General features: G+C 39.9%; 1 protein-coding gene across 3 annotated transcripts; it reads right to left on the bottom strand.

The window, feature by feature from the left end:
• Positions 1 to 237: 237 nt before the first annotated feature.
• On the bottom strand, positions 238 to 8,658 carry LOC133653002 (transmembrane reductase CYB561D2-like). 3 transcript variants are annotated; one of them, XM_062052081.1, is made up of 4 exons: positions 8,477 to 8,656; positions 7,212 to 7,356; positions 7,081 to 7,118; positions 238 to 1,115 (listed from the first exon to the last, which is right to left on the bottom strand). In XM_062052081.1, exons 2-4 carry the CDS (start codon positions 7,342 to 7,344, stop codon positions 612 to 614), a joined length of 675 nt encoding a protein of 224 aa, XP_061908065.1. In that variant the 5' UTR covers positions 7,345 to 7,356; positions 8,477 to 8,656; the 3' UTR covers positions 238 to 611. The 3 variants fall into 3 exon arrangements, with proteins under 3 accessions (XP_061908065.1, XP_061908128.1, XP_061908001.1); XM_062052144.1 differs by lacking the exon at positions 7,212 to 7,356 and having other exon boundaries at positions 8,477 to 8,658; XM_062052017.1 differs by lacking the exon at positions 8,477 to 8,656 and having other exon boundaries at positions 7,212 to 7,798.
• Positions 8,659 to 11,370: the final 2,712 nt, after the last annotated feature.

Raw genomic sequence — 11,370 nt, 5'->3', positions numbered from 1 at the left:
AAGCCCACAAAAAAGCACCACAGGAGTCACGAAAGTGCCACCCCTTGTCACACAGTCCCAAAGGGTCTCGAACCAAAAGGCAAAAAAACCCCACAGAAAAACAAGAGGGAAACACCAGGAAAGCAAAGGATGACACAAGAGCACAGAGATCCTGCCACCAGCAACCAGAGGTGGCTTTTTGTGACATCATGAAGGGTGGGGGGGAACTCCCTGAGGCTTCATTTAAATACACAAAACTGTAGATCAGTTCTTTAATTTTTTGCACCTGTAAGCAGAATAGACTCGTGGGTCAGAGCTGACCGGCCCATATAAACACTCTCATTTCAAATTATGGGTCACTTCATGAGGCACAGTCGTACATGGAATACCAAGAACTTATTATAATGTGGTGCAATTGTACAAATAAACATATAGTTACATTAATACCTTGTCAATCAAAACAAGGAGGCAGGATTCATGGATACAGTTCTTGCATTGGTTGTCCCTAATAACACAAAACATAGCATACTGCAAACATAACATTGATTGTCCATCTACGAAGTGTATTATCACAACCAAAAAGAAGAAAAAAAAAGATCCCTGCAGAAAAGATGTCCACATCACAGCCGTCATTAAGACTGTAGGCGTTTTTTGGCCACATAAGCGCTGGTGACTTGATTCATGACGATCAGACCACAGATGGTGGGGCAGAGTGCCACCAGGTACCAGACGCCGTCGCTGACAGATGCCGTGAACCACACGGAACTCATCCCCAGCAGCAGGCTGACGGCGCCCAGCAGGTAGGCGACGAGCCCGGAAGCCGCGTGGTACCTCTTGAGCTTGGCCAGCGACCAACCTTTGGCCAGGGAGTGGTAGACCAGGGGCAGGGCGGCCGCGGACTGGACCCCCACCGCGCACACTGTCAGCAGGCCTATCAGCCCGTGCCAGGAGGTGAAGTGAGGCTTGCCTTGCAAGTGTTTGTTGTATAAAATGGCGGCCAGGCCCAGCACAGCGCACAAGAGGCAGGCGCACTGCAAGAGCCAGTGAACACGAACTTTGACCTTGTGGGAGAACCGCCTCATGGGGGATCCGTGGGGGGAGAAGACCAGGATGGCTTCTGTCATAAAGAGGGAGAACTGGGGAGGGAGAAGGAAAACAATATTCAATATTTAATTACCTGTTGGCAGAGACTTCTGATTAGAGCAGGGGTGTCAAAGTCAATGAATGATCTACGGCCCCCGGGATGATATTTGATTAGTATCAGAACCGGCCCGCAGGCCACAGTCGCCTGTTGCTGTTTTGCAGGCATCAATACTCCATCAGTGTTGGCGCTAGGAATTTTCAAAATGGGGTCCCAGGGACCCCATCAAGTCATAAAAATTAGGTCCCACAGTAAATTTTTGGGGTCCCACTTTTTTGTAACCGTTTTGAAAACAAATGATAAATGTATGCATTATCCTGTTATATCTCACATTCTATATTGTGTTTTGGAAAAAGATTGTCATAAATGTTTAAAAAAAAAAATACAAAAGAAAACACATTTGTATGCCTTGGTAAATGTATTCAGTTATAAACATTCATTCACTTTCTTCTTTACTTCATGGATCTAAACTTTACCGCTGCACGTTTTCTATATTTTTATTGTAATATTTTCAAAATGTGTTTGTTCTATTTTTGGCTAAAGTAAGACAAAGAAAACAATCTGAAGTTGTCTTTATTTTTTAGTTTTAATGCCATGATTTTAATAGTCCGGCCTGCGTGTGCACAGATTTTTCTAATGCGGCCCAAGAGCTAAAAATGAGTTTGACACCCCTGGATTAGAGGGTTCTTTTATAGAGAAATAAAATAAATAATCACAGCAAAAAATACCTGCATTAGTTTGCAATGCAGTAAAAGTGCTCAGGATTTTCTTGAAAATTATTCATTAAATGTTTGTTAAAGTTAAAGTACCACTGATAGTCACACATAAAAGGTGTGGTGAAATTCCCCTCTGCATTTGCCATCCCCTGGGAGGTGAGGGGAGCAGTGAGCAGCAGCGGTGGCCACGCTCAGGAATGATTTTGGTGATTTAACCCCCAATTCCAACCCTTGATGCTGAGTGCCAAGCAGGGAGGTAACGGGTTCCATTTTTGTAGTGTCCAAAGATTCAAAAATAATAATACATTTGTATACACTCTTAATTAATCACTATTATGAAAAATAATAACCCATCCATTTTCTACTGATTGTCCCTCTCTGTGTCGCGGGGTGTGCTGGAGCCTATCTCAGTTGCATTCGGGCGGAAGGCGGGGTACACCCTGGACAAGTCGCCACCTCATTGCAATTACCCCAAATAGTCCCCTTTGCAAGTTATTACTTATATGTGTTACTTGTTACAAGCTCAGTGGCCTTGTGGTTAGAGTGTCCGCCTTGAGACTAGGAGGTTGTGAGTTCAAACCCCGGCCGAGTCATACCAAAGACTACAAAAAATGGGACCCGTTGCCTCCATGCTTGGCAGTCAGCATCAAGGGTTGGAATTGGGATTTAAATCACCAAAATGATTCCCGAGCGCGGTGCACGCTGCTGCTCACTGCTCCCCTTACCTCCCAGGGGGTGAACATGGGGATGGGTCAAATGCAGAGGACAAATTTCACCACACATAGTGTGTGTGTGACTATCAGTGGAACTTTAACTTGTTAGGGGGTGCACTATTATAAATGATAAATGATAAATGGGTTATACTTGTATAGCGCTTTTCTACCTTCAAGGTACTCAAAGCGCTTTGACAGTATTTCCACATTCACCCATTCACACACTGATGGCGGGAGCTGCCATGCAAGGCGCTAACCAGCAGCCATCAGAGGCAAAGGGTGAAGTGTCTTGCCCAAGGACACAACAGACGTGACTAGGAAGGTAGAAGGTGGGAATTGAACCCCAGTAACCAGCAACACTCCGATTGCTGGCACAGCCACTCTACCAACTTCGCCACGCCTGACGAAAATAGCGTAACATCCATCCACCCATTTTCTACCGCTTGTCCCTGTCAGGGTGCGGGGGGTGCTGGAGTCTATCTCAGCTGCATACAGGCGGAAGACGGGGTAACCCATAACACACCTGCTGTGAACCTGTTCTTATGTTTTATTTTTTTATCGTGCTCTGTCTGTGTTGTGTTGTGTTTGCTCGGTTCTCTTATTATCTTTTAACCAGCCCATTGTACAGCACTTTGGCTACCCCTGTGGTACATTTTAAATGTGCTATATAAATAAAGTTGATTTGATTTGATTTGCTTGTCCCTCTCGGAGTCGCGGGGGTGTTGGAGCCTATCCCAGCTGCATTCAGGCGGAAGGCGGGGTACACCCTGGACAAGTCGCCACCTCATTACAATTACCTCAAATAGTCCCTTTTGCAAGTTATTACTTATATGTGTTACTTGTTAGGGGGTGCACTGTTATGACAAAAATAGCATAACATCCGTCCATCCATTTTATACCACTTGTCCCGTTCGAGGTCGCGGTGGGTGCTGGAGCCTATCTCAGCTGCATTCGGGCGGAAGACAGTAAACACCAGGGGTGCTCACACTTTTTCTGCAGGCGAGCTACTTTTCAATTGATCAAGTCGCGGGGATCTACCTCATTCATACATATATAATTTATATTTACTTATTTATGAAATATATGTTTTTGTTAACAAGTTAAAGGTGTTTAATGATAATGCAAGCATGTTTAACACATATAGTTAATATTGTTAACAAGTTAAAGGTGTTTAAAGATAATGCAAGCATGTTTAACACATATAGTTAATATTGTTAAGAAGTTAAAGGGGTTTAAAGATAATACAAGCATGTTTAACACATATAGTTAATATTGTTAACGAGTTAAAGGTGTTTAAAGATAATGCAAGCCTGTTTAACACATATAGATTCCTTTCTTTCATGAAGACAAGAATATAAGTTGGTGTATTACCTGATTCTGATGAATTGCATTGATAGGAATCAGACAGTAGTGATGATAACGTCCGCATTTTCAAATGGAGGAGAAAAAAAGTCCTCCTTTCTGTCCAATACCACATGAAAGTGGTTGGTTTTTGGCATCTTATTTGTCCAGCTTCCGTACTCCTTTGTATACACTTTACAAGAAATACATTGGCGGCAAACTCCGTAGCTTGCTAGCTTGTGCACGCCAGCTTTCTGAGACTCTTATTTTGTTAGCGCAGGCAGCATGAAACAGCGCTTTTATTGTGCAACTGTGCAGTCGGTCTTTGGAGTTTTGACGACAGGTACGGCGCCAGAGTCTGTTTAAATAAAAAGAGTTTCTCGCCTTCCTGTCGGTAATTTTTTCTTAATAATGAGCTGGCAGCAGCCAGCGTCATCTCAGAAGACCCTCGGGTACAGTGAATGTCAATCAAGTGACGAAAGTGACGTCATAGTGAAGATTTATGATCGCTCATTTTTAGGTCTATTTTTTAAATTCCTGGCTGGGGATCGACTGACACACCCTCCGTGATCAACCGGTAGATCGCGATCGACGTAATGAGCACCCCTAGTGTACACCCTGGACAAATTTCACCACACCTAGTGTGTGTGTGACTATCATTGGAACTTTAACTTGTTAGGGGGTGCACTATTATGACAAAAATAGCATAACATCCGTCCATCCATCTATTTTCTACCGCTTGTCCCTTAGCTGCATTCGGGCGGAAGACGGGGTACACCCTGGACAAGTCGCCACCTCATTACAATTACCCAGAGGTGTGGACTCGAGTCACATGACTTGGACTCGAGTCAGACTCGAGTCATGAATTTGATGACTTTAGACTCGACTTGACAAAATGTAAAGAGACTTGCAACTCGACTTAGACTTTAACATCAATGACTTGTGACTTCACTTGGACTTGAGCCTTTTGACTTGACATGACTTGCTACTTTCCCCAAAACCCAAAGCTTAAAAAGTTATTTGGGAGCGCTCCGTATCTTTCATTTTGTACGTGTGTGTCTGTCTATCAGCGTGTGTGCTGCTTGTCAGCTGGTGCGCTCTCAGTACAACAGCCAATCAAATTAGTTATACGTTGTTTTCATCACACAGCATTCATCCAATCAAATTGCAGGACAACCACAGAACAAGAGTTGTCAAACGATGCGGCAGAGAGAAACAATTATGCCAAAGTTGGTTTCGTTCGGGTATAAAAACTACGACTTGGTCAACAAAAAACGAATTGCGTATGCAAATCACGCAGTTCTAATATTAGAGACGGAGACGCAACAACTTCCAACTTCGTTCGACATTTGAAGTTGCACAAAGAAGGGTACGTTTTGAATGTAAGATAACGTTTATTGGCTAAGTAACATGACTTTTATTTGCTGTGTAGTTAAATCAGTGAGGCTGTAAACTCACTGCTAACGTTATAACCATAGACATGTTCTAAGGGTACGCAGCATCGAGCGCTACTGCCTACTGGCGCAGACGAGACGCGGGGCCGCCATCTTGGAGTGGTGATCTGCTCCACTCAGTGCAATTCATTTGGCAGGAGCAATGAACTGTCAGCGCATTTAATTCATTTTACCTCACTGAATACCACTGATTTTCACGTGGTTTTTTGTCATACGTGTAGCTATGATAACGGACACATGTTTTGGCGAGTTTTATTATTCATAGTTTGCTTAACAGTAATATAATATTCTTATACACTATAAGTGACCAGACGTCCGAGATCAAAACTGGGAATATAATCCCAGAGAAGGGGGAAAAAACGGTAAACTATTTTTAAATTGAAGAAACAATATGATTAGGTTATATATACATGCGTATATCCTACATAAACAATGTATGAATACATTAGATATCTATATATCTTAGGGACCTATAGACTGTATCTCTGTTGCTGCAACAGCAGAGAGTTTATTCTGTCTTGACACTTTGTATTGATATTTTGTATTACATTCTTCCCTTAAATGATCATGTTTACAGTGATTGTTATGTATGTATTTTTTATGTATGTCGCTTTGGATAAAAGCGTCTGCCAAATACTTAAACATATATAAACACCTGAAAGTCATTATACCAGCTAAAACCACCAATCTGTTTCACTGGATTCAGAATAAAACCAAATGCTGTTTTACCCAACAATGTTAGTATTTGAATATTGTTACTTGAAGACTTATTCCTGGTTACAATTATACTGTTAAGAAAGTATTGTCTTATATTTTTCCTAAAATGAGAATGCATCATAATCAGCTGGTGAATTTTGTTTTAGGTGGGGCTGAAAGTTTGTAAACCAAACCCCTGTAGGGTCGTCATCCTCCCCCAGAAGATTTATTTGTGATTTTCACATACAAATATTGAAGATATTTGCTCCTTCTCAACTCTGGTAATATTATTTTCATAAAATACAACCAATAGTATGTTAATGTTTGTTTTTGCAAATGTGTTTATTCTGTAAAGGAATGAGTTAAATGTTTAAAATTGTTTAAACTATTAAAATGACTGGTTAATAGTGCTATTATGAATTGCAGTGTCAGCACTATTTTTTTTCCTGCAATTTCAAATGCACTCGTTTTAATAAATAAATACAGCGTTTTAAAAGCATACACAATCTGTGTAAAAATTTTAGTCTATGGTTAAAAAGACTTGAAAGGACTCGAAACTCAAAATGCAGGACTTGGGACTCGACTTGAGACTTTCCAGTCTTGACTTTGGACTTGACTCGGGACTTGCCTGTCTTGACTCGGGACTTGACTCGAGACTTGAGGGCAAAGACTTGAGACTTACTTGTGACTTGCAAAGCAATGACTTGGTCCCACCTCTGCAATTACCTCAAATAGTCCCCTTTGCAAGTTATTACTTATGTGTTAACTGTTAGGGGGTGCACTATTATGACAAAAATAGCATAACATGTAAAAAATTAAAAATACAAATTAAATAATACTAAAGTCCTATTTGTGTTCCGAGGGTCCTAAAGTGTGTGTTATTCTTTGTGTCCCAGAAAAAAGACAAATAAACCTCAATAAAACACAATGTGTCAGTATATAAATTATTACTGTTATAACAGCGCTTATCAATCTTGACCAATCAGAGCAGGGTGTTGATGTCACGTGTTTGAAGTGTTGTTTCGAAAGGACCCACTTACTGCTAGAGTCATGAGGAGAGGATGCCAAGAAAACCAACCTGTAGAAACACCAAAGGTGACAATTGACAACATTATTTTACAGACCTAAAAATAAGGTGATCGTGTGTGATGATATAAAGCGGACCACTCACTTGTGCCGGGTCGAGCCAGAACAGCGACAAAAACTGTGAGGGCGACGCCGAGAAAGTGTGTCAACATCGCAGACGCTACTCGAGTAAAAGCGTATAGTCGAGATTCCGGTTCTGACTCTTTGTTCTGCGCCATACTTTATTTCACCTTCAATTCCACAAAAATACAAATCTGTGCTGAAAGCTTTGGTTGTGAAAGGTAAGAGTCCCTGAACTGAATTAAAAGTGATCGTCAACGAACCCTGAGTGTAAAAACGGTGTCACTTAAAGCATCTCGGATTAAATAAAGTAAACCCACACGAGTAAATAATGATTTTCTTATAAATAAATTACATATTTGTTGTTTGGATATGATGCCGTGTTGGCGGGCAAACCTCCATGCTAGCATAAAAGACTAACTTCCGGTTACTTCCGGTTAGTCTTTTTCACAACAAACTACAACTTTTGCTAAACTAGACTAGTTTAGCAAAAGCAAAACTAGAGTATCACTCAAAGCAACACGTATACCATTTAAGTTAACCCGCACAGGAACACAATAGTCACATAATAACGTTATTGTGAACAATGGGTTGTTTGGATGTGATTATGTGTTTAGAAAAACGACTACCGCCAGTAACTTCCTGTTATCACCGGCTAGTTTTTCACAACAAAGTGCTGATTTTGATATTTTTCTAATTTACCTAAACCAGAGCGTCACTCAACGCATCGCCTGTGTCATTTAAGTTCCCTAAAATTATGAAGTATTTGCCATATAACAAAATGCAATAAATAATGGACTTATTTCTTGTTTGAATGCGATGTGTTGGCACGAGGCAACACGGAAGTCTATGCTAACATGACGACTACAGTAGGTACTTCCGGTTTGTTTTATCACAACAAAGTAACACTTTTGGCGTGTTCACTAATTTGCCGCACGATCGGTTACTTAATGTAATGTACGTAAACACACGAGTGAACGTTGGTCATACAAAAATATATTGTGTGGATTTAATAATATGTTGGCAACTGACAGGAAACACTCATTCACTCTAGCAAAATGACTAATATAACTTATTGTTACATCCGGTTTGGTTTTCCAAACCAAAGTACTTTTTTTGATAGTTTTCATTTTTATCCTTTGTCACCTAAAATGCTTCAAATGAGTCACATTACAAGTGTCAAACATGATTACATTTTCATTGAAACTGGTGTTAGTTGTGCAAATAAAATACAGACTGTTGAATGAAAATGAAAATTGCACTCATCCCACAACCATCAACTCAACTGACCTTCATTGTGCTCCAATTACTCTCTAACAGCAAGCCTTTTTTCCTCATGCTTTTGTCTTCATGTGCTCAATTGCCTTCAGGTGTGAATGTGACAGGCTTGGCTCCTCTATCACCTTCACCTTCCACAGCAAGACACTTATCAGCTCATGAACGTCATGTTTCCATCAATGAACCACAGCTCCTCAGTGACGGCAGTGCTCATGCAGCCTCCAGAGGCAAGATTCAATTCTCTTGGTACTCACACATATTCACATAATAATGGTTGTGTGTTGACGTATTTTCCCCGAATTTTGGGCCCCCTGGCTAAATTGGGGACCGAAGCATAAATTTATCTCAATATCTCAAGAATTGTTCACATTTTTTTGCAACAATTTGTATACTTTTTTGATCAAACGTGTATGTAATTTGATGCTTGTTTTGTACTAAAACAAATTAATGGGAAATAAAGTATTACATTTTTTTGTGTGTGTGCAAAATAACAATTTTAACACAATGAATACATAAAGTTGTATACGTTCCTGGCCCATCTACGGCCGAGATTTCATTCTGGTAGTTCTAATTGTCAGCCCAGCACTAACTCTGTGCGACGCAATGAAATATTTATCGATGACGGAGCAGGAAGGATTTATGAAAACACTTGTAGTAAAATTTCTTATGAAGCTCCCTGTCATTCAGTAATTGACATTTTACATGAGCTTCTTCACACAAAACGGGGACCCTCACAGGTCGCAGGGCTCACTACGCACAGTGCGTGATCTGCTTCTCAATTATTTTCTGTCACACCCCCTCATAGAAGGAAGGAAACATTTTGCGCCTCCACTCTCTGCACAACTGTAAATAGTATAATTTGTCTATAAGATTGTTATAAGTACACCTCTGTATAGCATTGTGTTCTTATTAACATTAAAGAAAACAAAACTAGACGAAAGAAAGAAATATAGATCAACTTACAAAATATAATAACTTTATTAACATTGTTTTTAGTCTGTAACAGAAAATATATATATATATATAAAAAAAAAAAACAGTATCGAGAAAAGTGCATCTATTTGCCTGAAGTTAAAATAAATAATAAATCCTTGTTTAAACCGTAAAAATCTTTCACCGACTTGAACCATTTGATTCTGTAAAAATATAAATAAAGAAACAAACACAACAAATAATAATGTTTTCAAATTGATCAGGAGCACAATTAATAAAACACTTTACAAAAATTAATGAAACAATCTATGTTTTTTTTTTCTAATCAAATTGAGGAAGTCAGGATTAATGGCTACAGTGAGCACGTTTTGTAGTGCACAGCTTTTCGAAGCGGGGTTCGAAGGATGATATTGCATGGTACTGATAAAACATGTTCCCTGTGGTCCCTCCCAGGGGCGCCGCTAGGGATTTTGGGCCCCATGAAAATAATCTTTACAGGGCCCCCAACACAGCGGCAACATTATAATTTCATCATCATTAGGGGCCTCTCTGGGCCCCCTCCATCATGGGCCCCTAGAATCCATGTCCTTTACCCCCCCTTTTCGGCGCCCCTGGTCCCACCACCCGCCCCTGACATTGGACCATGCCACACCAGCTGAACACTGACTACTCTAAAGTATGTCCAGGTTTAGGTTCTGTAGGGGTGTGCAATTTTTTTCCCTCTGAGGGCCGCAGGCTAAAACGTTAAAGTATGCAGTTGCAATTTTGATCTCTTTCACTTTCAAAACTGATATTATATATAGATTTTTTTGTCAGAAAAAAATAGCAGCTTCCATGTCAGCTTTACTAGCGTCAACCTTTCAACTTTTTCTAAGTACATTTCAGCTGTTTGCTCTGTCATTAAACTTTTTATATTTGTAACATTATTTTTAGAATGTATTGTGTGCCGTTAAAATGTTTTTCTGCATTTTATTTTTGTTATTCTTTTTATTATTATTATTATTATTAGTTATTTATTCAGACAAAACTGCTCCTAGGAAGAAAACACAGACAAAACTGCCTGTAACTTCCAGTAGGAATGTCGTAGAGACATGAAACAACAACCTCTATGTAGGTCTTACTTAGACCTACATTTCATATATTGACAACCCCCAGCAAAAATCTACAGGAAGTTTGCAATTCCCCCTTCAAAACAAAAGTTTTGTAAAAACCGGTCACCTTTTTTCAAACATTATCTCCTCTGAGCGCGTTTGTCGTGTCGGCTTCAAACTAGCACAGGAGAGAGATTGAACCCTTCTGATTAAAAGTTGACGAAAGAGTTGTAATTACTGCTCCGGTTTGGATTTGATGTGCCGTCAAAGTCGGTCCCGTCCATCGCTGCTTGCAGCTTTAATTATTATTATCATTTGTTATTTATATATTTATTTTATTTATTAGTATTTATTTTTTCTGCCTCTGTCTCTTGCTTTTTTATGAGTGTGTGTGTGAATGTGTATGTTTTTCTTGTCTTATTTGTTGTAGGTTTGTGCCATATGTCCATTGTTGGTTTGACCTGAGTGTTTGGGGCGTGGGTTTAAGGGAAAGTGGTGTGAGGAATTTACTTACTTCAAAATTGTTTCGACTTGCACTCTTTTCTGTTTATTTGAAAATGTCGATAAAAACAGTTGGAGAAGAAAAAAAAAAGGTTTTCTGCAGGCCACAAATGTCCCCTGGGCCGAACATTGGACACCCCTGGTATATTTAATGGATTTATGTGGGGGTATCAATCAATCAATGTTTATTTATATAGCCCTAAATCACAAGTGTCTCAAAGAGCTGTACAAGCCACAACGACATCCTCTGTGCTTCTCTACATTGGAGCCTGGAGGGGGCGGGGGTGTTTGCCTGTTTGAATGGGGCCAAATTAAATGTTTAACTGTTTTTTATATATATTTACTTGAAAAAATATGCCAGGCCTATTTTTACTGCAGCAT

This window comes from Entelurus aequoreus, linkage group LG01 (genome assembly GCF_033978785.1).
Source record: "Entelurus aequoreus isolate RoL-2023_Sb linkage group LG01, RoL_Eaeq_v1.1, whole genome shotgun sequence".
Lineage (NCBI taxonomy): Eukaryota > Metazoa > Chordata > Actinopteri > Syngnathiformes > Syngnathidae > Entelurus > Entelurus aequoreus.
Note: the sequence above shows the minus strand (reverse complement) of the source record. Positions and strands in the feature narration are given on the sequence as shown.